Here is a 24672-nt window from a genome sequence, read left to right as displayed (position 1 = left end):
TAGTGTTTTGCTTACATCTCTTCAAGCCGTGCAGTTAAAAATTTTGAAGAACTCTGATTTGGAGGAATATTTAGTACATTTTCTTGAGTAGTATACCTGAGGACACTTTGAGTATCTGTACTATACTCGAGTATAATTTTTCTGGATACTTTTTACTGTACTTTCGCTACATTTGAATGACAAATATCTCACTTTTTAAACTATTTCCTTGGCCAACAGTCCCGGAGAGTTTAGGAGAGACTACATCAGCTACTTCTAATATACACACCTAAAACAACTCATAAGCCTTGGTGTGTTAATTAAGGGGACATCCACAACATTTTGGGAGTAGGCGAATGAGTTCAGTTGTGGTTACTTTTCCCATCTCTGATTTAGTTATAAGCCAAAGATCTAATTAAACGTTTTATCTGATTTATCGATAAAACAATCGCACAACTAATCGATTATCAAAACAAAAAGTTAGTTGCAGCCCTGGAATACACATTAGCCAGTGTGTTTCGTATGCGAATGGGACGGGTGAAGTTAAAAGTTGAATGATGGGTATTGCAGTTCTGTTGAATTCTGCGGAGTTGTGCGGCTGCAGCTTCCCTAAAACTTGCGTGGAATGAACGAGGCACGCAGAATTTAAATGCCGTCTTTCCAGTTCTACACATCCCCCACCTCTAATCTATTCATAGGTAAAAACTTTGGTTACTGTGCTGATGCTTTCTGCTATGAAATTTTACCATAGTACACCCAGTTCAGTTTAACACGCTTTGCAGAATTCAACGCAGATTTCAGTCGGCTCAGAAAATTACAAAAGTTCTGTCTGGAACTACCACTGATACCTGTGGGTAACTTTTTAACCCCTCCTCACACTAGAGACCCCCAGGGGGCTTTAACTAATGGCAGGGTTTTGCTAAAATGCACATCACACTTGCCTTACTGTCTTGTAGAGCATATAACGTCTCCGTCTCATTCAGCCCCTAAGTAAACAGTTTAAAATACTTTTTTCTGGAGATACTGTATATTCCTATTACACAACCTATTCTAGTGTCATTTTTATTATGTCATTGTATCGAAGTACCATGTCATTCTTCAAGTCATCCAAATTTCGTTTGCCAAAGTTTTGCTAAATCTAAAGATTGGGATGGGCATAGTTCATTCTAGTCATAATTCTATCATAATTTACTCGCCCTCGTGTCATTTTAAACCTGCTTGACTTTCTTTTTTCTGCAAAACACAAAAAAATATATTTCTAAAGGAATATATAAAGTTATTAAGACATTGTGATGAAAGTTGGTAACCAAACAGCATAGGCATCCCATTCACTTCTTTTGTTTGGACACAAAACCAATGCAAGTGAAGCCGGTTACCAACATTCTTCAAAATATCTTCTTTTGTGTTCTGCAGAAGAAAGTCATACAGGTTTGAAATAACAAGAGCGTAAATGATGACAGAATGTTCATTTTTGGGTGTACTATCACTTTAAATGTTCTACAAAGTCCCAGTTACCTGCATGTTTGTTTGTTAATTGGGTATTATATTTTGGTTCATTTGCTTTTAGGCCTGAATAAGAGACGAGTGTAATACTCTCAGGTCAGATAAAACAATACTGAAATCAATTCGCTTTATTTCTGTGATTGTTCCAGCTGACACCCTATGATGGAAAAAAAGTTGTTTTTATTGTTTTTTAATGGTCAAATTACTGTCATGTTAAGGTTGTTGGTTTGATACCCCGGGAACAAGCAAGCGTGAATCTTGTATGCACTGCAAGTTTTAACTAAAATGTGCAAAGGTATGTCTTGTAGTACCACCTTCATCATGACTTGTACATGTTTTTGCGGGCGGTTCACCTTTTAGAAGAGGATTTGTTTATTACCAGAATGAAGGGGGAAGAGGCAGTGAGAGCGAGATTGAAGATGAAAGCAAATGGGGAGAGAGAGAGAGAGAAGAAAGCAAATGGGCAAAGAGAGAGAGAGCGAGAGAGGCAGCAGCGGCATTCTTGCTTGCTCGGTTTGGCACAGTGTGAAGACTTTTCCACCCTTGTGTGCTTCTGACAAACGAATAAACAGTCAAGGCTCACGCACTTTCATGCGTACACTCATGCAAACAGGTCCATAAGTCCAAAATCACCACTACACCCCTCAGAATTGACATGTGTTCACTTATTTTGAAACTGGGATATGCAGGAACCTCTCTCTGTCGAGTGTGTGTGTTGGAAAGTGAGACTGATGGTTCGGAACAGATGTAGTAACAACAGCCCCCATTGCACCCACCACCCCCCATATCTCTCGGCAAGAGAGCGAGAATCTTATAACTAGTGCAACTCGTCCTCTCTCTCTCTCTCTCTCTCTCTTTCTCTCTCTCTCTCTCTTTCTCTCTAAACCCCCAACCCAAGTCCTTGCACAACTCTAAACCTGCCCCGCTGTTGTGTAATCCCCTTGTCTTTCTACCTCTAATCATCAACAGAACCCAACAGTATCTTTCTTGATGATTCACACCCTTCTTTACTAAAACAGGTTTTCTCTCCTCTCTCCTGTTCTTGTTTACTGCTGATTTGGCCCCAACCATCAACCGGTTTTCATTTTGATGTGAGTAAACCTGCCACCCATCATCCAGTCGTCCTATCAAAGGAGCGGTGCTGCTTTGGGTAATGAGGAGAAACAGATCTTGAGCCAACCTTTCAGCTGACCTTGGTTTGATGGAAATAAAAGGGTAGTTGACCCAAAAATGAAAATTCAGTCATCATTTACTCAGCCTCTTGTCATTTCAAACCTGCATGAATTTTCTTTTTTTCACAGGAGAAGATATTTTGAAGAATGTTGGTAACTGGCCCCCATTCCCTTGCATTTGTTTTGTGTCCATAGAATAGAAGTGAACAGGGTCCAGTGCTGTTCGGTTACCAACTTTCATCAAAATTTCTCCTTCTGTGTAGACGGAAGGTCATACCGGTTTGAAATGGCAAGAGTAAATGATGACAGAATTTTAATTTTGGGGTGAACCATCACTTTATGGATTTGTTTAAAAGTGATGATTTATTTAGATTTAGGTTAAAAGGTTAAGGTTGGAAGTTAAATAATGAAGAATTAGCTCTTTTGTTGGAGTTTAGACTAGCATCACTTTGAATTATCGCTCGTAGGATTAGATGTACTTCCATTGTTCTTTTTGTGCATTAAAGGACATTAATGCGAAAAAATGACAATTCTTCCATCATCTTCATGTCATTTCAAGTCTGTATGACTTTCTTTCTTCTGCAGAACACATAAGAAGATTTTTTTGAAGAGCGTTTGTAAACCAATTGACTTCCATGTCAAAATCTCTTCTTGTGTGTTTCACTGAAGAAAGATTCATATACAGGTTTTGAATAGAGTGTGAAAAAGTATATGTTGGGATGGTTTCCCTTATCCTCTCTCAAAATGAGGAAGCGGCCCAGACCGCAGAACAGCTTCTCTGTGAGGCTGTAGATGGGAAATGACAATCTCCTGATCTGTTTGTCTCCATCATTTTGTCTCATTCTTCCTCTGGCAGTCGTTTTAGCCTCTTAGTCAGTAGGAGATTTGTTAACTCGTCAGTATTTGAAGTTTTAGGTTTTTGCTCATCGATGTTAGTTCATCCCCTCAGTTTTGGGAGGGTACCCTACATCCCCCTCACTAGACTGCCGCTTATACCCCCTGTTCATCCAGATTAGCATCTACAGCCATCTGCCAGGCTTGCCCTGTGTAATGATCATGAGCTATTACGAAAACAGGGAGACGGCTGACCGCAGCTTCCTGTTTCCTTTATCTGAGCCACTTGATAGTCACGTCCTACTGGTCCATATGCGCATGATGCTGTACGATTTATTCCAGCCAATCAGACCTTTGTTTTTAATTATGTTTAAGAGGTTTCAACAAAAAACGGTACTTTAGATCTCAAGAAAGAGGAACTGAGTGATGAAAGTGGAAGGAACATTTAAAATAAAATATGTTTTTAGCTGATGATGATGACTTCTGACCATTTCAGATCTTCTGTATGATCAGTCAGTCTTAGGGATGCTCATTTCGGTTCATTTCCCTAACCGAGAACCGACACTCGTTATCCGAACATTAACCATTTCGATAAGATCTTAATAATAAATTGGAATGAAATAAAACGCCTTCGCATGCGACATCCCGAGGACGCAGACTTCAAAATGAGACACAGCTACAGTCTACGAGGGTTTTTGACACGTTCAAAATACAAAAATGTTTTGTTTGCAGAAAACACCCTTTCAGATGGCATGGATGTCCCGGGAATGCAGAGATAACGCCTCACGAACCTTGTATCCAAAGAGGGCATGTGTCTTAGCTAAACCTATATAAATCTGACCTGCTATACCCGGCCAAAATAAAAACATAATGTTTTACTTATTCATATTTCACATTCGTATTTAATCGTCATGTCTAAAAGAAGACAGGTAAACCACAGGGCACACCGTTTTCTTCTCCTTTCCAATGTGCACGGGCTGCCGATGCTAAGCATCCATGAGATAAGTTAATGTAAAGGATAAATTGATGGCTAGCAACGAAATTATTAAAAAATTGTATTATTATTATTTAACTTAATCTAAACATACCTTTTAAATAATTTAACTGATAGTATTACCCGGTCAAATATTTTACAATCGGTTAACGGTTAAACGGGCCATATGAACATCCCTATTCAGTCGTACAGTCTTGTGTTCGGTCAGTAGACCCATCGACAGATAGACAGATAGATAGACAGACAGACAGACAGATAGATGTATAAACTCCCTCTCACTTTGAGGTTGACAGACAGGTGCTGGTGTCATAAACCACAGACAGGGCTAAGAGAATGTGTGTACTGTGTCTCATCTCTCTGTGGTATGGGTAGAGAACATTTTTTTCCAATGACTGGGCAAGTACTCTGTGTAGTGTATCTACTAAACAGTTTTCCATTCTCAAATTGTTCCCGAGATTTAGCCCCCATGCTAAAAGTGTCTTTCATTATTTAAAAAAAGATGTTGGCAAACGTTATGAAGAGTGGAAAGTTTATGTTCTACGGCATTGCATGATGGATAGTTTTTTTTTGTTGATGTATAAATTATCTACGTTTTTTCTTTTTTATAGTTATGGAAAATTCAACAGAAGAAATGAGAACAAAATCGACTACTTGCAACCCCACAGGGGAGGAGGAGGCGGAGCAAAGCGAGGACAGACAGAGCCCCGCCCCCTCTGAGACACAAACAACTCTTACAGGTGCCAGTGAATACGTTTTTGTCTGTTACATTTACATTTAAGCATTTAGTAGATGCTTTTATTCAAATTGACTTGTTGAGGACAAAAAAGGATTTATCATTATGAGGCAATAATACAAGTTTTAAAGGAAGACTCCACCCAAAAATGAAAATTCTGTCATGAATTTCTCACACTCTAGTTGTTAGAAATCTTTGTTCTGTTGAACACAAAGAAATAATATACACATAGTATAATTTTTTTAAATGTAGTCAATGGTGCCCCACAACGGTTCTCCTACATTTCTCAAAATATCTTTATTTGTGTTGAAATGCTATAATGATTTCCTACTATGGAAGTCAGTGATGCGTCTGTTGCTGTCAGTTGTTAACGTTCTTCCAAATATTGTTCTTTGTATTCAAGCGAACATAGAAAAGTATACAGGTTTGGAACAACTTGAGGTTTAAGGATTTGGGGGTTTTGAGTATCCCTTTAACTTATGCTACATCCCATACCTATTGGAAGACGTTTTTTTATCTTAAAACCTTAAAAGAAAATTTTAATAAATAAAATACCACTCTATTTGAATATCTTCAGAGGGTTTGACCGCTGTAGGGGAAGAAAAAGAATGGGAGAATGGAGCAGATGAAGAGATGGAGGTATCCGACGGCGTGGACTTGTCTTCGATCAACTCCATGATGAGCACTGTGATGAAAGCAGCCCAGCTTAACGGTGGAGTAGATTCCGCCCCCACCACACCTAATAAGGTGCCTGTCAAAAGCCCAGGCACCAACCGCAGCGGGAGAAAGATCCAGGTAAGACTTTTAAAAACATCCCTGTAAACCCAACAGGTCCATTTGTGTGTTCAATATTAAGATAAAGCTGCTATTGAGTAGTGCCATAACAACAACTGTCTGTGGTTATTAAACACCAACACGCAAACCATATTTACACAATTTCATCCAAACTTGGTTGACTGCAGAATTCACACGTCAACCTCAGAATAAATTTACACTGAGTCAGTTGAACCAAATAAGCCCTTGTTATGTCCTGGATGCATCCCAGTTTGCAATTCCCAACTTCTACTAGACAACAAAAGTATGTACTTCACTGTGATGGAACAGGACGCAGTTTAATAGACAGCATGTCAGAATGGGGACTTGCATCCCGGCAGCATAGTTTTATAGTAAGCAAGCAGCTTATTCATTGCTGCTTAACTTTGTTTCAAACTTTAAAAACTTTAGTAGAGATTCCAAAATTGCTATTTTTGTACCATCAAAAGAGAACAGTCACAAAATGTAATGTTGTGGGTAACATTAGCCAAATAGCTGTTGTTTGATATACATGTGTTTTTGTGGTTACATAGTGATAGAGATGGGGTGGGGGAGATTTTATAGATGCAGCATCCTGCCTTTAAACAGAAAGTGACAAATGGTTCTTTGGCATCTCAATCCACCTTTTGTCCACACTGCTGCATCACATGGCTCACATTACAGCGTGCAATTCATCCCTTAACACTCCCGTGTGCGGAGAACAGGTGTCACTTTTGACCCCTTAACACTCCCGGGGAACTGGGAAAAAGTTTTGCCTCTGAAGTTTTTGGATCTAAACCGCCCATCCCCCTGTAGTGTGAAGAGTTTTCTCACTCCTTCCCATAGTTTAGTACCTTCAACTCATTTACCATCATCCACACATTATGTGTTGAACCTCATTGGGTGGTTGTGTTCTTTATACCCCGTTTTCTCTCCGTTTTGGCCTTTCGTCCACACTGAGAGACGCCGTTTTTCTTTGTCAACGAAAATTTAGCTTTTCGAAAACGCACTCGAAAAAGGATAAATTTGAAACACTGTTTTCGCATGGTAGTGTGGATGAGGAAAGCGGGAGGGGTTTAAAACGATGACACGTTCTTTTTGCGTCATGTGACGCAAGTTGTTTCAGCTGCTCTCCTGTTTTATTTTATTTTATATGGGAGATATCTGTGACATTTTTTTATACATTGTTTTACCTAAAAATATTATGGCCTACTACTCAGGCCTTTTATGATCTCATTATGGAAAAAAGTTTACTCTTTGTTACATAATGTAACGGATTAACTGAAGAAATAAGAGGGACACTAAAGGTACAGGTACGCAGACAGGCTCAGACAAAACTATACTGCAAAAACAAATTCTCTCAAAATGCAACAGATTTGGATTCCAAGCATTATAGTACACATCAATGTTTCAGATTTTTTTTAAATCAAACTTGTTTGACCTTGATGCATTAAGGGTTGATAACATGAGAAATTACCTCTGGATATTTAAAGCAGGTCAGTATGATTCAGTCGATTTGGTGTGCACTGTTTCTGCGGATGACACGTCCCCTCGCATCCTTGCAACATGCTGAATGAGTAGGTAAACACGGTCAGCTGGTCAGTTGTCTCTCGAGGGTCCTGAACCAAAGCCAAAATAGTCAGAGCAGGAAAACAAGCCGTATGCCAGCGTTCCATTAGAGGAAAAGGAAGTGCTCTTGTCGCGGAGATGTTTTTGAAGAATCCAGCATAGTTGAATTGCTTTGTGACTCATGCACTTTTCTTATAGTGAGACAGTGAGATATTGACAAGTGTTATCACAATTATTTTATCACTTCATATAAGTAAGTATATGAGGAATTGTGTCACGTGTCTACACAGGAACTGAGCTCCTCGCGCTCCAGAACAGTCGAGTTAATGATCTGCTGTATTGTCAACAGCGGCGAGAGGAAGGCAGCACGCATGGGATCGCTAACACAGATGAAAGAGATGCTCTAAATGAAACACACAATGAAAAACAATTACAGTAAAAGCTTTGTTTAGAAACATAGAGTGCATAAATAGATTCATTCTGGTCTGTAATGTCACAACTCCACTTAAAAAAGACGACTCTATTCCTGCGGTTCATCTGCAACAATACCGTATTTATATTTGATAGTAGCGTCGTTTTGACTGATGTAACTCCTGAGGTTTAAGGGTTACGCTGCTGCAAGTGTTTGTTTAACCGAGTGGATTTAGCTCAGTATCTCACACATACAACATGTGCTGACAAGACATTCAAGGTCGACAGGCAAGGCCTTGCTCCCTCTTTTCTGCATATGGGAATTTACCCACGCTCCCTAAAACATTTCTGAATGACATGCAGATGATCAAGATCATTGTTTTTATGTTCAGGTTTTTTCTTTATTTTAAGTTGTATTATTGTTTTTAAATTACAGCTTTAGGCGAGTTGAAATTAAAGCGTTTTTTACCATATGGGCCAGTTACCAGTGAAGTCACATGTTGAATACTATAGCACTAATAATTTAATTTAACAATATATCTTTTTTTGTAAATTAACTTTAGTGTTCAGAAATGTCTGAAAGGCCGCTGTGCAAGTGACAATAGCATTACATATAAGCTGTGAAAGCTGAATTATCGTAGTGTTCTGATACTATAATGTGGTAGTTTTAAGGGACCGGGACACAATCTGTCTCATGATCTAATGATTTGTGATGATCTAAGCTGTATGGTCGATAACTACAATCTCTCACATTTGTGTATATTTATAGCAGGAAGCCAAAGATGACAGTGGGTGTCCGCTTGTCTGTCCACTGTGTGAAAAGGCATTTCAGACCCAACATCAGCTCACCATGCACATCCGACAGGTAATGAACACACACCTTCAGCTGTCCAGTCTTCAACTCACCTGCTTGTATTTAGAAAAGACATTTATATCAATATGAGGTTAAGCAGCATGACATTATAGAACATACTAGAGTACATTCAGTATGTTGCACACCTCATATAGCCAAAGCATTAACAATTCATCAGGCATTCTGCCCAGTCACTCTCCCTAAACAAAGACTCAAGTCTTGAGGCAGACATTTGATGATCTGCATTAAATGTTCTCCCTCAATAAGCAAATATGGCATCTATCTGTGCATATTAGGACCTGTGAATAGGTCAATGGTTTAGAGCAAACGGGGTTAGCTGACCTGAATTTATTTTCTCCAGCACAACGTTGATAGTGGGACATCGGACCACTCTTGCAGTATCTGCGGGAAGTCCCTCAGCTCGGCTAGTTCTCTGGACCGTCACATGCTGGTGCACAGTGGAGAGAGACCCTACAAATGCAAAGTGTGCGGCCAGACATTCACCACCAATGGCAACATGCACAGGTCAGTCCTGGTTATTGTGTGCCTCGGCTTTAAAGTTTTGATTTGTGAATATTTAGCAAGACATGATGTTGGATGAGGACATCATTTTATGCATGAAAAATATATTTATATATTATTAGTTAAAAATATTTGTTAAAAATATTAAATCGAGCCATTTTGGAAGTTTGTGTTTGCATAATATATGTCTGTGTAATATGCATATTCATTTTGTAATTATAAACACATACGCATACATGTATCTATTTAGGAAGTATTTACATTTATTCTCACCAATAATTGACATTATATTCATGGGTTTCATGTGTCACACAGCGGTGCGGCCGCCATTTGTACGACCGTACAGCAACATGTGTCTATCTGTGATAACAGCAAATCTCATGTTTTACAATGTCCTCGTAGTACGGACCCCACGAGGTCCCTGTTCGAGGAAAAAACATGCCCTGCAAATCCGTGGCCACCATTTCGTTCTTCGCTCCCTCTGTTAATTCCTGAAATCTGTATCCATACATGTATTGACATTTTTCAGGAGCAGTTTGTTCAGAAAGTAAACGCCCAATAACACATTTTTTTGATCATCTATTGATTAAGAAATTTGATGAATATAAGGCCAAATTCCCATACCGTTAACAAACATATACATTTACATTGTCATTGAGCAGACACTTTTATCCAAAGCGACTTAAAATGAGGTAAACATACATGTATACATTTAGGAAATATTCCATGTAATTATTTATATTTTCCAATAATTGAAATTACATATTTTTACAAATGTTTATAAATTGATATTTTATATATTTTTTAAATATATGCAAGTATGTGATAAATTCAAAACGAATATGCACCGTATACAGACATATATTATGTAAATACAAACTTATTTCTGGAATCGAGTAATTGCTAACATTCATCCGACAGCCCTATAAAACGTACATGTGATGCAACAGAGATGTACCAAAAGCATGCTCACTACTGAGTCGTCTGTGTTCTTGTTGAACTACTCAACAGTGAGCCTAATCCTAAGCTTAGCATTGACTTGTCCTAGTGTGTCCTAATGGATTTAACATGAGTGTGTTTCTGGTCCAGTGATCATTAAAAATAAAACACTTTGCTTACCAATTTAAATCGTTCTAATAAAAACCCAGTGTCTTGATATTAGGGTGATGTTGGATGTATGTTTGCGAAGTAAAAGCTCACTCTGCCTTTAGCATCGAGTCTGAGAAGTTGCCCAGAGGACGAGTGCGCCACAAAGATAAATGAATAGGCGTTGGTTTGTTTGTGTATGTTGGTGTGTTAACACTGGCGTTTGTGAACAGGATAGCCGCGCTCTTGTTAAAGGAGCGTGAGGTCTGCAGGAAGTGAACGGTGACTTTGAAACACCTCCCCCAGATTCTGCTCATGGTATCTTCTCCCAGCAGGCCTTGCTGATTGAGGGGGTAAACATGAACTTCCTCCCAAAGTTATGAAGGGTGATGGTAAAGTGCATAAGGGGGCTCTGTATGCGTGTTTGGTTGTTAAAGTTTTCCCGGCAGAGATGGCTTGAATGGACATTTTGTAAATTGCTTTCATCAATGCACATTGTGAAAAGCGCTTTATAAATAAGATTGAATTGAATTGAATTGTAGTAAGCTGAAGAGTAGTGAAATTAGAAATGGCACACTAACATCGATTTGCATGGAATGTGCGACTGTGAATCTGGTTTTGCAACATCGGCCGCGGCTTAATAGTTTCCATAGACAAATATCACCTAATAAAAAGAGACACAGTTTGGTTTGATCTAGAAATAGATCATATATAAAGAAAATGCACATGGAAAACGACATCAAATGGTTGTTAGTGTGTTCTGGGTGGTTGCTAGGTTGCTAGAAATAGTTGAAAAGGTGGTTGCTTACGGGCCCGAACTAAAATAGTTGTGAGACTGTCCATGTAGTTGGCCAGAAGGCAGCCATCTTGTTGCCAAAGCATCACACAGACGGGAAAGGGAGGAAGTCACAGTTGTCATGGAGAAGGATCACGACTTCAGAGAGGAGAGTCAGGGCACGTTCTGATTGGCTGCTTTTATTTGCTTCAACTCTCTCGACCTTGGTTGCACCACCGAACAGGTTTAAAGGAGGTGCCCTTGGCGTGACATTGCTTTGAAAAGAGAAAACTTTCTGACACCACAGCGCCCTCTGTCTCCGCTCCTGCTTGAGTGCGATGGAATGCTTGGATCTGAACGACCCGTTTATGCATGAGCAAGTTTTATGATCCTTTACAGATTAGCCAGTCTGCTCGTGAAACGTCCACATCAATGTACTTCATTCAAGGACAGGAAACAGTTACAGCCACACTATATTACTCATTAGATTTGAAATGAATTGTTCATGGTTCAACCTCTTTTAATGACTTGAAGCCAGTAGTATCGTTACAGGCGTACCGTGTTTACCTAGTTAGGATTTCACTGAGGTTATAGGTTACCCTCCTATATGAGCCTAAGGTGAGGATGGGTTTCAACCAATCACAGTTTGCTGACTTGGCAGTGCAGGTTTTCTGTGATTGGTCAGAGTCCAGAGCAGAGAGATATAACAGCCCATCAGGTCCACACACGGCCGTCCAACATGCTGCCTGCTATTAATAAACCACTGACTGCAGAGTGAAAACTGAGACCCGCAGGGCCACGGATGTCTGACCTTTTTTCACACTTGCACGCACACACGTATATACACACACAAGATCTTCTTATCAAATAAACTTTTATAGCATACAAACCTTGGAGTGAGACTTTTTTGGATCTATATATAAACACTTTGAACAAGATGGTATCATTTATCTTGTGATATATGGGTCGATGTTGCAGACATTAAAGCGTAAGCTTACAATAAATCTCACTTCAGAGAGTGACCTTGAATTGAGTTTTCCTTAAGTTTAGCATTTAATTCACTCTTATATTTCTTTGAGTGCCCACATTGATTCTCAAGATTTCTGCTGATAGAGGATGATCCTTTGGCCTTCTCCGTGCAACATTAGCACTCTCTTCCGCTGATCTCTCTCAGCCATCTTTGACTTCACATATGCACATGTAGAGATTGGGGGATAATTGCAGGAACTTCAGCCCATTAGGAGTCATTTCTGTCAGTTCCCAGTGGGTTACACAGGGGTTCCTCTTCCCAACATTTCCACAGTTGTAGTCATGAATTACTTTTGCCTGTAAAACAAGCTGTAGGTAGCTAAGGACTAATCCTCTATAAGCACTTCACAAATCTTGATTTAAAACCATTGACACACTTCATCTATACCAAAGCCTTATTTTAATGTATATTTCTGTTTCACTTTTGCATTGACACGTGTGTCTGTATAATAGCTTGCACTTACTTGGGCCTTCTTTTTTCCATCAAGATATCTTGAGTGAATCACTGTGTTCTTTTTGTGCAAATTTGTTGGTGGGTATACATTTTTAATACATCACTAAAATGTTGCTTGTTAGCAATAAATGTAATTTAACATGAAGTACATGTGCATTAAAACATTTTATATTGTTTATTTATATTATATTTATATTGTACATTATATTGTTATGTAACTGAATGCCGGAAAAAAAATGGATGAAGCACCACTACACGTGTATGCTTGCTTGAAATAAGCTAAAAGTGTGATACAGCTTTAAATTGTTGTTGTTAAAAAAAGGAAAGGTTTTCTGTTCAATTTAATCGCATTTTAGTGTTTCTGAGCAAAAAATAAATATCGTATACATTTTATACATTTATACATTTTATACAAATACATTTTCCCCTGATTTACAGAATTACAGATGCCCACTATGTCATTCAGTGTAACAATCTTGTCAGGCATATTTACAACCAAAATCTATTTCTGACATATTAAAAGCCTTTTAAAGTTTAAATCACGTTCACCCCAAATGCAAATTGTGTTTTTAATTTGACCTTTTTTTGCCACTACCCATTGTCAATGAGAACTTTTTACTCATTTAAAGCACAATAACATGTAATATGCGCCCTTATTCTTTTATATATTTTAATATGTACGAGTCAGAATAAGCAAGTTGTTTGAATTTGTACATAAATATTGTGTTACTCTGAATGACAATGTAACATTATTTCAACCAAATTCTGACATTTTATTCTCTTAAAACTTAGTTGAAACCATAAAGTAGACATTTTACTTAGATTTACCTGTGCTTTCTATGGACATCAAATCACCTTTGTAAATTTAGTTAGATGTGGACATTGTATGTCTTTGACCCATAATTAAATGTATATAAATTAATTTAAAAGTATAAATCAGTGGTTCCCAAACCTTTTCATACCATTTTGACTGGTATAATCTTTGTTGATACAAAATAATTTTCACGGGAAATATAGCGGTTAAAATACAGATTTGTTTTCTCCTTAATATAATTTAGTTTATATTTTTCTTCTCATTATGTACTGTAAATCCAATAGCAAACCCATTGTCATTGTTAGTCATTAAAAGGACGATTTTTGTGTCACTTTGTACAGCCCACAGTTTAAAAACCCCTGGTATAAATAGATTTCGCAGTTATTTCCTAATATGTCATCTGGATAATTTATATCATGGTCAGAATGTATGTTTAAATTGCGCTAAAAAAAGCTCATGTTGGAAAAGCTGTGGTCGTCAAGTTTGTTCTTTTCTGTTTTTCAGACACATGAAAATCCACGAGAAGGACTCTGCCAGCTCCATCCCCAACAGCCCGAACCAGTCTCCACTCAAGAGCAGACGCCCCTCTGCCAAACACAAACTAAGTCAAGATGAAGACAAGCGATCGGACAAACCGCCTGGCAAAAAGGTATGCAAAATCTCTGTCATCTTACCCGAGGCAAGATGCCCCTGGTCTCAAAGTGAGCTACATGTAGCTGATATTGACCTGTGTGCTTCAGGTCCTAGAGGATAGTGGAGCAGATGAACAGGGTTTGAACAGGGGACAGGAGGAAGCGTTTTCCTGTCCTATCTGCTTCAAGACCCTGAACTCAAGAAATGACCTCGATGTCCACATGGAGACTCATCCTGACACTACACTGAGGTACAAACACGCATCATAAACATGGTGTAAAACACTTAAGTAAAATTGTTACAAGAGTCTGAGCCTGTTGTCTTGTGGATACTCCAGACATGAAGCGCAACTTGGCTTTGGTCCCAGCACGTGGTCCTTTCCTGATCCTGCTGCCTTTTTTTCTTGTTTTCCACTACCAATATCATAAAGTCCCTATAAGCCGGAAATTGCGAGTTTTTTCATCTGTATTTTGACGCATTTCCGAGTGAAAATAGTGGCCGTGGCTATGGTCTTTCACTGCGATTTGATTGGATATATAGCCGTTTTATTTTGAAATGGAACTGGCAGCAGCCTGACAGTTGAATGGGAGGAGTGCTGGAAAATAAGACAAAAATGCCACATGAAAATTTGTGGTGATATGAATTCATTGTATTGTGTTACTCCAAACACGATAAAAACCTTCTGTCAAGTTTTCCATCATGAGATTAATGAAGAGATTATGTTAATTCATGAAATTGATAAGCTTGGTAAACACGGCTCTTGAGTTGTTGTTATGAGACTTAATGAAATGGTTCTAGCCAATCCTACGCTAGGTTTTCACTTCAGTATATTATAGCTGTCTATTATGCTCAGACTGGAATGTTGCTGCTTTGTTTTCTGAGGTGGGATCTATATTGCAGGGAGACGCCAGTAACTGGGGCTTTAGGCTGGAGTCCTGCAGTTGCTGGGAGATATAGTGGCATGCTTTGTGCCGTGAAACGGTCATAATTTAACACATCCGAATGAAGAAGGGACAACTTGTCTTACTGACTCCTCAAGGGGCTTTTGTTTTACATGGATTTGACTTTAATTTGTGCTGCATGTGCAACGTTTGTTAGGCTCAGACTAAATCGTCAACTTTGTGAATGCATTTTACTTGAATTTTAGTCGCAAACAAAATGCATTGAAATATGTCTAGCATTAGTTTGCATTAGCTTTACCAAGAATTATCACACCTACACAACTTTAATCCCGTCCTTTTGGCCCCTCCTTGTCATAAGAGGCCTAAAGTTTCCTCCCATCCCACAACTCCAACCCCCCCCCGGCATGTGGCCTCCAGGCTTATGGCAGGGAGTGGCACAAAGAGGAAGCAGGGAATAAGGGGAGGGGTAATGAGACACTAAAGGAGATGCATTCTTCGCAACATCTCTGTAGTGTTATGTATATGCATGCGTGCCTGCGTGCATGCATGTGTGAAGTGGTAGTTGTTACCTTGGAGACGTCGGTCTGCAGACTATCCCTTCAGAGCTACCTGACAACCGGCTCCTCTGACTCTAGTTAATGGATAGCCGCACAGGATGAGTCTAGGTGAAGGAAGCTGGCAGAGCTCGGCCGGTTGTGTTTCAGAGCAACGTTATTGTTGTATGGAAGTGCTAATCTTTCTTAATCACAAGAGCTAAGAGGATCTAGAATGCTTTAAATTGGTTTCCGCTGTTTGAGAGTTTTTAAAGGGATAGGTCACTCAAAAATGTACATTCTGCCATCATTTACTCACCCCCCTGTCATTTCAAAACCTGTATGAGTACAACAAAGGAAGATATTCGGAAGAATGTTGGTAACCGAACAACGTTGACTTCTGTTATATGGACATTTCTCAAAACTCTCATTGATACTTCATGTTAGCTAATGCATTTACTCATGTTAACAAATACAACTGTATGTAAAGTTTAAATGTTGAGGACATTTAAAAATGACAAATCTATAAAATACTTCATGAGCAATATTATGACTTTATTACAATACACAGAAGTCACTGTAGAGTGAATGCAATGCTGCATTGTCCCTCGCATGGCATTGTGTATGTCTGCTGATATAAAAGCAGCTTACAGTCCCTATAGGCCCGTCATCACTGTGATCAGAGGTAGGGAATGCGATAAGAACCATGCACAGCATAACTGACGTTAGCCAGCTGTCTTTCGCATCAAGCAAGCTGTTGTAGAATAGGGTTTGGTTGTCATCCAACCCTTAGTTAACTCGCTAAGGAAAACATCTCCTATATTATCCTGGGTGGATATCTGTGGATGTATGCATCTTCACAGGGCTATATAGATGAGATTGCGTTCTTTTGTTTATGATTCTGTGATAAAACGTAGCATATATATCAAGTCATTGTTTTAATGTTTAATGTGTGTGGTTTATCATCAAGGCAACGTCTCATGTCATTTTTTCCTAGATGCGATTTATGCTGCGTCTCGTTCAGGACGCACCGTAGTTTGCTTCGCCACAACGCAGCTACCCATAAGCAGCTTCCCACGGACCCTAACGGACGACCCTTCATCCAGAACAACCCATCCATCCCCCTTGGCTTTAATGATCTGGCTTTCATTGACTTTTCATGTCAGAAGTTTCCTCATATTGCCCAAGTAAGTATCCCCTGGTAACGATACATTTTCTAGAAAAAATACACACAGTTTGTAGCAGGTCATTGTCTTGCCGCCATTTCTTAAAGTATATTTGAAATGTATTTAAATCTACAGGTTTGGTGTGAGATGAACCTTCGCAGGTGCACTGGCAAATTCCATCGTTTCGTGTGCGACACCTGTGACAAGGCATTCCCTCTGAGCTCCGCTCTGGACCTGCACAAAGCCTCACACGAGAGTCCTGGTGACACTCAAGAGATAACCTCCCCTGAAGTTATAAAAGATGTGACCCCTGCTCCTGAGAAAAGCAACTTCATGGATTCATTAGGCTTGCAGCACATCTCCCAAGTCAAGCCTGCCCCATCGGAAGAGGAAATCCAGCAAGCCAAGCTAGATAGCATCCGGGTTATCCATGTGGATTCTAATCAGTTCACTGTACCTCAGGAGCCTGGCCTCATCGGAGGAGTTAGCCTGTCTCTGGTAGACCCTGCGACTCTTCACGGTCTCTCTCATCAGGACGCTCTAAAACTGCTGTCCCTTCAACCCTTCCAGAGTGGTTTTCTGGTGCAGCCGGATGGTGGTATGGTAGTAAAGCCTGTCTGTGGCGAATCAGGAGTGGAGCTTGCTGATATACAGCAAATACTCAAAGTAGCTTCCGCTGCTCATAACCAGATTGCACTCCCACCCTTATCCAAGGCACCTTGCAGTGCCGTGCAGTCAGGTTACAAGCAGATGCCTCCACTTAAACCAAAGCCCTTGGTGGCTCCCAGAACCAGTATGGTAGCATCAACCCCTCCACCCCTCTTGAATACCCAACAAGCTTCCCTAGGCTGCATAAGCCCCAGCCTTCCGCCCCCTGCCAGCCACCCTCTCAAGAATGCTAGGGAACATTCCTCATCTTCCTCCGTTTCTACCAGCAACCAGGCTTCCACAGAGAGGATACAAATGGAGGCTGAGTGCATGGGTGACGCCCACACCCCAATGGATATGGGGGAAAGACATATCAAGCAAGACATTGGCAGGCTGGAGGAAAACGCCGGTAAGAAGGGAAATAAAAAAGGCTCCTACCCATGCCGATTTTGCGACCAGGTTTTCGCATTCTCCAGCACGCTGCAGGCACACATGCGCTACCACTTGGGCATCCTACCCCACCAATGCAACATCTGCGACTACGTTGCGCCGGACAAAGCGACGTTGATCCGTCATCTTAGAACTCACAGTGGCGAGCGACCTTACGTCTGCAGGCTATGTCACTACCCATTCACTGTCAAGGCTAACTGCGAGCGACATCTACGCAAGAAACACATGAAAAACAACCGCAAGGAAATCGAGAAAAACATCAAATATGTGACCTCATCCACATCCACAACTGACATACTGGAGCAGGCTGGGCCTAATGAAACTACCTGCCGCTTCTGTGGGGAGGACCTGAAGACCTTTCGGGACCTTCAGATTCACTTGCGCACACACAATGGCTGCCAGCGGAAGCCATTCGAGTGCAAGCGTTGCGGAGCTGCCTTCCTTGCCAAGCGTAATTGTATTCACCACCTTCTTAAACAGCACCTAGATATCCAAGAACAGTATATTGAGGAACATATCATTACCCTAGTGGCTGCATCAACCCAAAACAGCCAAAACCCATCTCATCTGAACGGGGGATCTCCCAGCACTCTGGTGCAGTCTATCAAAGTGGAGGATCTGAACTACTATGGTGCAGATATGGATCAACCTTTAGATTTCTCTAACAAAAGTTGTGGGGGGAGTAGCAGCGCCGGTAGTGCTAGTGGATCACCCGGAATTAAAGTTGAACCTATTTTTTATGACTCTTCCATGGAACCTATTGATCTTTCCATTCCCAAGCATCCAGCGAAAAAGCTAAAACATGACATTGATGCTGCATTGCCTAAGGAGGTTAAGAAGGAACAGTCATCCATTAGCATCCTTGCGCAGGCTCTTCGGGCTGATAGACCCATTGATGAGAAATCCCAGCAGCTTGGTTGCTACCAGCTCCCTGTGGCCTTGAGCTCCCTTACCGGAAGCGTTGTAGGAAGGCAGTTGCGTCTCAAGCCCCTGCTTCCCAAACCCTCTGCCGCCTTGAAGGAACTTCCCCCACTAGCGTCGATTGCTCAAATCATCTCCTCTGTTTCTGGAGCTCCTGATCTTCTTAAACGGGAGAACACAAACAGCCTTCTGCTGAATTCTGATACAACTGGCAAGCAAGAATCAACAGATACCTTGACAAAGGAGCTTCCCCTAAACCACTCACGGAAGAGGTCCAGGAAGAGGCCCGCCAACATTAAACCTGCGTTAAACACCACCGACCCTAGTATTGACCTTGAGTCCAGTGGGGAGTTTGCTAGTGTCGAGAGGATGTTGGCAAACACCGATGCCAACAAGTTCAGCGCCTATCTTCAAACCAACACAATCGAGTTAGCAAGAAAAGGAGGTCAGCACTCGAGCAGCGGTGACGAGAAAGAGATAAAGGAGGAGAAACACTCGCCAGTCCAGCAGAGCGCTCAGTCCCAGCAGTCTAAAGGGAAGAAGAATGCATACTCAAATTCAGTGCAAAAGATGACCTGTCCATTTTGTCCCCGAGTTTTCCCTTGGGCCAGTTCACTTCAGCGTCATATGTTAACACACACAGGTGAAGTCTTCATGTGTTAAGCTTAACGGAGCAAACCACTACAGACATAGTTGATATGCACCTACTGTTTGGTTCTAAGTGTGTACTTTGTTTATTTTGTAAACAGGTCAGAAGCCATATCCGTGTCACCAGTGTGATGCCTTTTTCTCAACAAAGTCCAATTGTGAGCGGCATCTGTTACGTAAACATGGAATTTCCAACCGAGTGCTTAGGCGCAACGGTGTTATGCCACAGCCTAAGGAAACAGAGGAAGGATCACCAGACAGTGCAGGTTCTAATAAACATATTTAAAATTCTTATATCTTTAAATGCTTGTTTATTAAAATGTTTTTCTAAATGATAAGAGACATTTTTATATGAAATTACTTTTATAATGTAGGATTATAAAGATGCAGATTTATTTATCATAAAATAACTAGATTTAAATTATCTAAATTATTGAAATGTTAGATTTTAAATTATCCGCGTGTTTAAGCTTTAAGGGACAGTTCACCCATGACATTTCTGTCTTCATTTACTCGCACTCGGATTATTCCATACCTGCATAAATGTCTTTGTTCTGCTAAACACAAAGGAAGACATTTGGAAGGATGTCAGTAACCAAACAGATCTTGTCCCTGTTTACTGCACTAGTAGGGAAAATCAATACTATGGGAGTCAATAGAGGATTAGATCTGTTTGGTTTCGTTGTTTCAACCCGAGGGCGAGTAAATAATGACCGAATTTAAATTTTTGGCTGAACTATCGCTTTAAACAGTATTTTTTGTGTACAATTTTAGTCATTTAGAAAACATTAATCTTTTCATATTTTGGGTTCCATAGTAGTTTGCTATATACTTTGTTTCATGTTCATCTTTTACTTAGTTTTATATAATTTAATTCTATAGAGTTGGTCAGATTTAATTTCCTTGGAATTTTTATACTGATATAGACCATTTAGCAAGATGTTAACAACACTGGTCCAAAAGCACGTGTTTCATATTTGTTATATTTCACAAATATAACTAGTTCTAATATGTTTATTTAACATTTCCTTTTTTGTTCATTGTTTTAGTGTTATAAAAAAGGATGTTGTTTAAATCCTGCAAAATGGTCTATAACTGTGTGTGTGACCGATGAAATCTTAAATCTAATAATGCCTTCATGTATATTCTAGAAAGCACATCTGAGAATGAGCTTCTTTTGTTCGAGGCGATGGATCTCACAAGCTCAGACCCTGAGAAGCCGGAAGCATCTGATGCTGAGAAACACTCACCAGCTAAACCGACAGAGGCAGCGATTGCAGAGATTATCCCTCACAAAGAGACAGAAGAACCACCAGCCTATGAGTCCTCGAAGCACAATGACCCAGAAAAAGATGACAGCGATTCCTATAGCAATAAGACTCTCGACTTAACCTTCACCTCCAAACAGGTGGACCTGAGGTTCACCGACAGCGAGCAGTCACAGTCGTCCCCCGCAGTAGAAGCTGAAGCATCAGATAAAGCGACACCTCAGGAGGAGTCCAAATTCACCTGCAAAAGCTGCAACAAGAGCTTCCGCTACGCCGCCACCCTGACCAGACACGAGAAAGTTCACCAGCTAGACGTAGTGGCAGACTCGACCAACGTAACTCCAAAAGCAGACGATCCAACCGTGCCTTGTGAATCGAAGACGGGCGATGCAGAGGAGGTGGTGGAGAAGTCTTTGAAAAAGGACACGGCTGAGGTAGAAGGAACCGAGAGCGGATCCGAGGAGGACAATGAGGAGAAAAGTGATGAAGAGGGAGCCACAACTGAACCAAAGAGTGTCGAGGGAGAGGAATCTGGGAGCAAGCCGGACAAGAGGAAAAAGGTGTGCAATATATGTAACAAGCGATTCTGGAGCCTTCAAGACCTCACCCGACACATGCGCTCTCACACAGGTAATGGCCAGTACTGAAAACAGACTCTAGCATGTACCTTGAACTGTACTAAAAGTAAGATGTTTTTGTTCATCATCCAGGTGAGAGACCCTACAAGTGCCCGACATGTGAGCGCACCTTCACCCTCAAGCACAGTCTGGTACGGCACCAGCGGATCCATCAGAAGCCGCGCGGGGTGGATGCCGACGGGTCCATGTGTGGCGTCACAGGTGCAGTGGATGAGGAAGGTTTCAGCGGGCGCTCGGCCAGCGAAAGCGAATGCACGCCCACCAGCACCAATCCACCCTCTGAAACCGAAAGCGAGGTCACGGAGACTGCGAAGGGGGACAAGACAGCACAGGACAGAGGGGAGGATTGCGTCACTGACAAGGTTGCGGGAAACGAAGAGGAGACGGGACCTTCACCAGCATCAGAACCTCGGACGGAGGAACAAGCCTCTGATTCACCCGACCCGTCTGACGTTGAGCCGGCGTTTCTCAATGGTTTACTGGTGATCCACAGCAAGCCCACTACTGAGCACATTTTGGCGGTGGAGTGAAGAGAGACGTTCTCGAATCTTTGTGCTGCAACACGACGCAGTGCCATATAACAAAAGTACATTTTCCAAGTGCCTTTCTACTTTTTTGCTATATCTTTATCAGCATTTATCTCGATCGAAAGTTGATTTTTATAGTATTTTTACAGCGATTATGATCTTTTTGAATCCTGAGCGAACTACTTAAAGCAATATATGAACAAATTAGTTTCGTATTGTACAGATGAGCGACAGCAAAAACTGTCCAATAAGAAGCGAGAGGATGTTTTTCTACTGAGAGGCTTGCATCCGAGTGCGAAACTGGAATATGCGACTGTGCATCAAAGGGCTTTTCTGTTTCCTTTTTTTGTGTGTGTGTACAGTAGTTCCTTCTTTAAAGCTTCCCAAGTTGTTTTATCACAATAATGCGTTGTTCGAGGTGCTGTCTTGTATATTTGTTTCAGCCAAGCAACCCGAGGGTCATCCTTGGAAAGGTGATCGTGTAGTATATGGGCAATGTTTGCCCCAAACCAGCTGTGCCGACGGTGACACCTTTAGTAAGTGTTGGCAAAAGGAGGATTTTTATCGAGGGAATGCAGTATTTTGAACACAGGGGCTCATGAATCACTTTCCCTCAAGCTCAAAAAGCAAACGCAAGGAAATACAGAAAAGCCCACGAGTATGAATCTGATGTTCTTGACTAAAATGAAATGTGTACCAGGGATGAAGTCTTCCGAAAATAGCAAATTTTTAAAGCCTTACTTCTCTTCTGAGCTTCGGGCGGACCTCTTACTTTCCGCCGGGCTCGTGAACTAGAATTCATGGTAAACTTGAACACTGTCGCCCTGCTGCCTCGTGTCAGGATGTATTCCTCCCACGTCAATCACACCCTTTGTAGTGTTGCGTATCTCTCTCAGTTCTATGAACTTGTGAAGAAACCTCAGAAACAAAGCAAACCTCAAAGGACACGGAGATTGAAATCACACGGAGAGCATCTTTAGACACAAGCGGCCATCTGCCGAATGGAGGGTTTCTTAAACGAGAGAAAGAGAGAGAGAGAGCTTGCCCGACGGGTGTCCTCTAAACATCAGACTCTGTTCACCCCCTAGTGGTGAGATCTGGCATCTCCGCTCGGGCACAAGACTGATAGTATTGGATGAACTTGAATGCAATTGCAATGGGTCGGCGAGAGCGTGTTTGTGTTGGTGTTGTGCAAGCGGTCGGTTACTCACAGACTGTTTTTAATGTATTTATTGTGACCCAGAGGTGGGTGAAGTAGTAAATGTGGACAAGCCATGTATTAACACGATTATGCTGCATAAGAAATGATTTGAATTGAATTCTTAGCCTCCCAGCTTTGATTTTGGGTCTCGGATAACAATAATCACTTTTGATCGGAAAGCTTTATGTAGACTGTATGCATTTTCTAGAATGTGTGGTCTGTTTCTGTTATCTTTACTGTTGTTATTATGATTGACGATTTCAGTTTAAGAGATACAAGTTGTTTTCATTGATATATTCTTTGCGTATAAACTGTGAATTTACTGTGTTATTCTGCTATGGGTGAATCTGTAGGGTAGTTTTGCATGATAACCTTTTTATGTTCATTTATAGATGTTCTTTTTTGCCGTTATCGCCCCACCTGTCGCTCTCACTCTCAGGGTTTCTACATTACGGCTTTCTCATTTCGCAAAAATCTTTCTGTCCACCTTTGATTTTTTTTGAACGCGTCGATCCATCAATCACTACTTTAAGCACTTGACTGTGAATTCAAATGAACAGGGTGGAGTTATCGAATCCACATTCCTCTCATGAATTTTTCTATAAGACTTTTATTTCTGTCCTCCCTGAGAAATGGAGATCTGTCGCTGTGATGTGCTGACTGACGTAAAGGGAGCTTCGTGTCGCTGCTACATCCCCAAAAATAATTCTACTGGATTGAATGGAGTCAAAACCAGGACATTTTTGGTACACTACTCTTGTTCTTTGAATAAGTGCTTCAGAATCAGAAATGTAATCTGTTCTGTATCAAAACTATTCAAGCAATAAAGATATAAACAAAGAAAGATGCTTGCTGTATGTAGGATCCAATTCTTAAATATTGGTAATATAATTCAGCACCAAGGGTATTTTAGTTTATTAAAATTAAAACTTTAAAAACATTTCTGTTCATTAACGTTTTTGGAAAAACCGAACTACAGGGAAAATGTTAACGTTGCCTTAAAAATAAATTAAATCTTATACAGCAAAAAATAAACAACTAAATTATAAAGTGACAAAGGTATATGCCAAAACACTAACTAAGATTAACAAAACTAAACATCTAAATATTACATATACATAAAACTGAATCAATATAATATCACTATAGTAAAGTTTTGCCTTAAAGAAACAAACTCTCTGCCTCACTACACAAGATATTGAGTGCGATATATTGACCAAAAACAAGAAAAAATAAACCCAGAGAAAAAGTTTGACTCATTGTTGTGAAAAAACATTTCAAAAGACGGTTTCAGCAGCAACAACATATGAGACACTGAAGGCCCAAGGAATCAATAAGTGTTGAGTAGTTTTAATTTAATACAGTTCAATAAAATATTAATATAAAATAAATTGTAATATTACAACCAAGTTGGGCCAGGCACGTGCGTCTGATAAAACCGTGTATACATATTGTATATACTATTATCATGAATACTTTTGGCTACAATAATCGTTGAGTGAAACTGTGACATTTTTGACACATACGAGAATGAAAGATTTACACAAAGCTTTGTCAAACACATGTATGTAATATTACTGAACTTATGAGATGGTGGTGACAGATTTCAGTGGCTTT

The 24672-nt window shown here is 40.4% G+C and overlaps 1 protein-coding gene across 3 annotated transcripts in view; it reads left to right on the top strand.

Moving 5' to 3' along the window:
* The window catches only part of rreb1a (ras responsive element binding protein 1a), a 45788-nt gene extending 21515 nt beyond the window's left edge, over window positions 1-24273 (top strand). For 2 of the 3 annotated variants that reach the window (XM_079447304.1, XM_079447305.1), the window contains 11 exons: window positions 5091-5219; window positions 5793-6010; window positions 8757-8852; window positions 9202-9365; window positions 14025-14169; window positions 14261-14403; window positions 16586-16775; window positions 16890-19416; window positions 19523-19687; window positions 20573-21319; window positions 21400-24273. In XM_079447304.1, the coding sequence (XP_079303430.1) occupies window positions 5093-5219; window positions 5793-6010; window positions 8757-8852; window positions 9202-9365; window positions 14025-14169; window positions 14261-14403; window positions 16586-16775; window positions 16890-19416; window positions 19523-19687; window positions 20573-21319; window positions 21400-21857 (4980 nt within the window). In that variant the 5' untranslated portion in view covers window positions 5091-5092 and the 3' untranslated portion in view covers window positions 21858-24273. The remainder of the gene's footprint in view (window positions 1-5090; window positions 5220-5792; window positions 6011-8756; window positions 8853-9201; window positions 9366-14024; window positions 14170-14260; window positions 14404-16585; window positions 16776-16889; window positions 19417-19522; window positions 19688-20572; window positions 21320-21399) is intronic. The other variant, XM_079447303.1, reaches the window with a different exon arrangement.
* Window positions 24274-24672: the final 399 nt, after the last annotated feature.

The sequence above is a fragment of the Barbatula barbatula genome, assembly GCF_947034865.1.
Source record: "Barbatula barbatula genome assembly, chromosome: 23".
NCBI classification, from domain to species: Eukaryota; Metazoa; Chordata; class Actinopteri; order Cypriniformes; family Nemacheilidae; genus Barbatula; species Barbatula barbatula.
The sequence above is the reverse complement of the archived record's forward strand: the minus strand, read 5'-3'. Positions and strand labels throughout refer to the sequence as shown.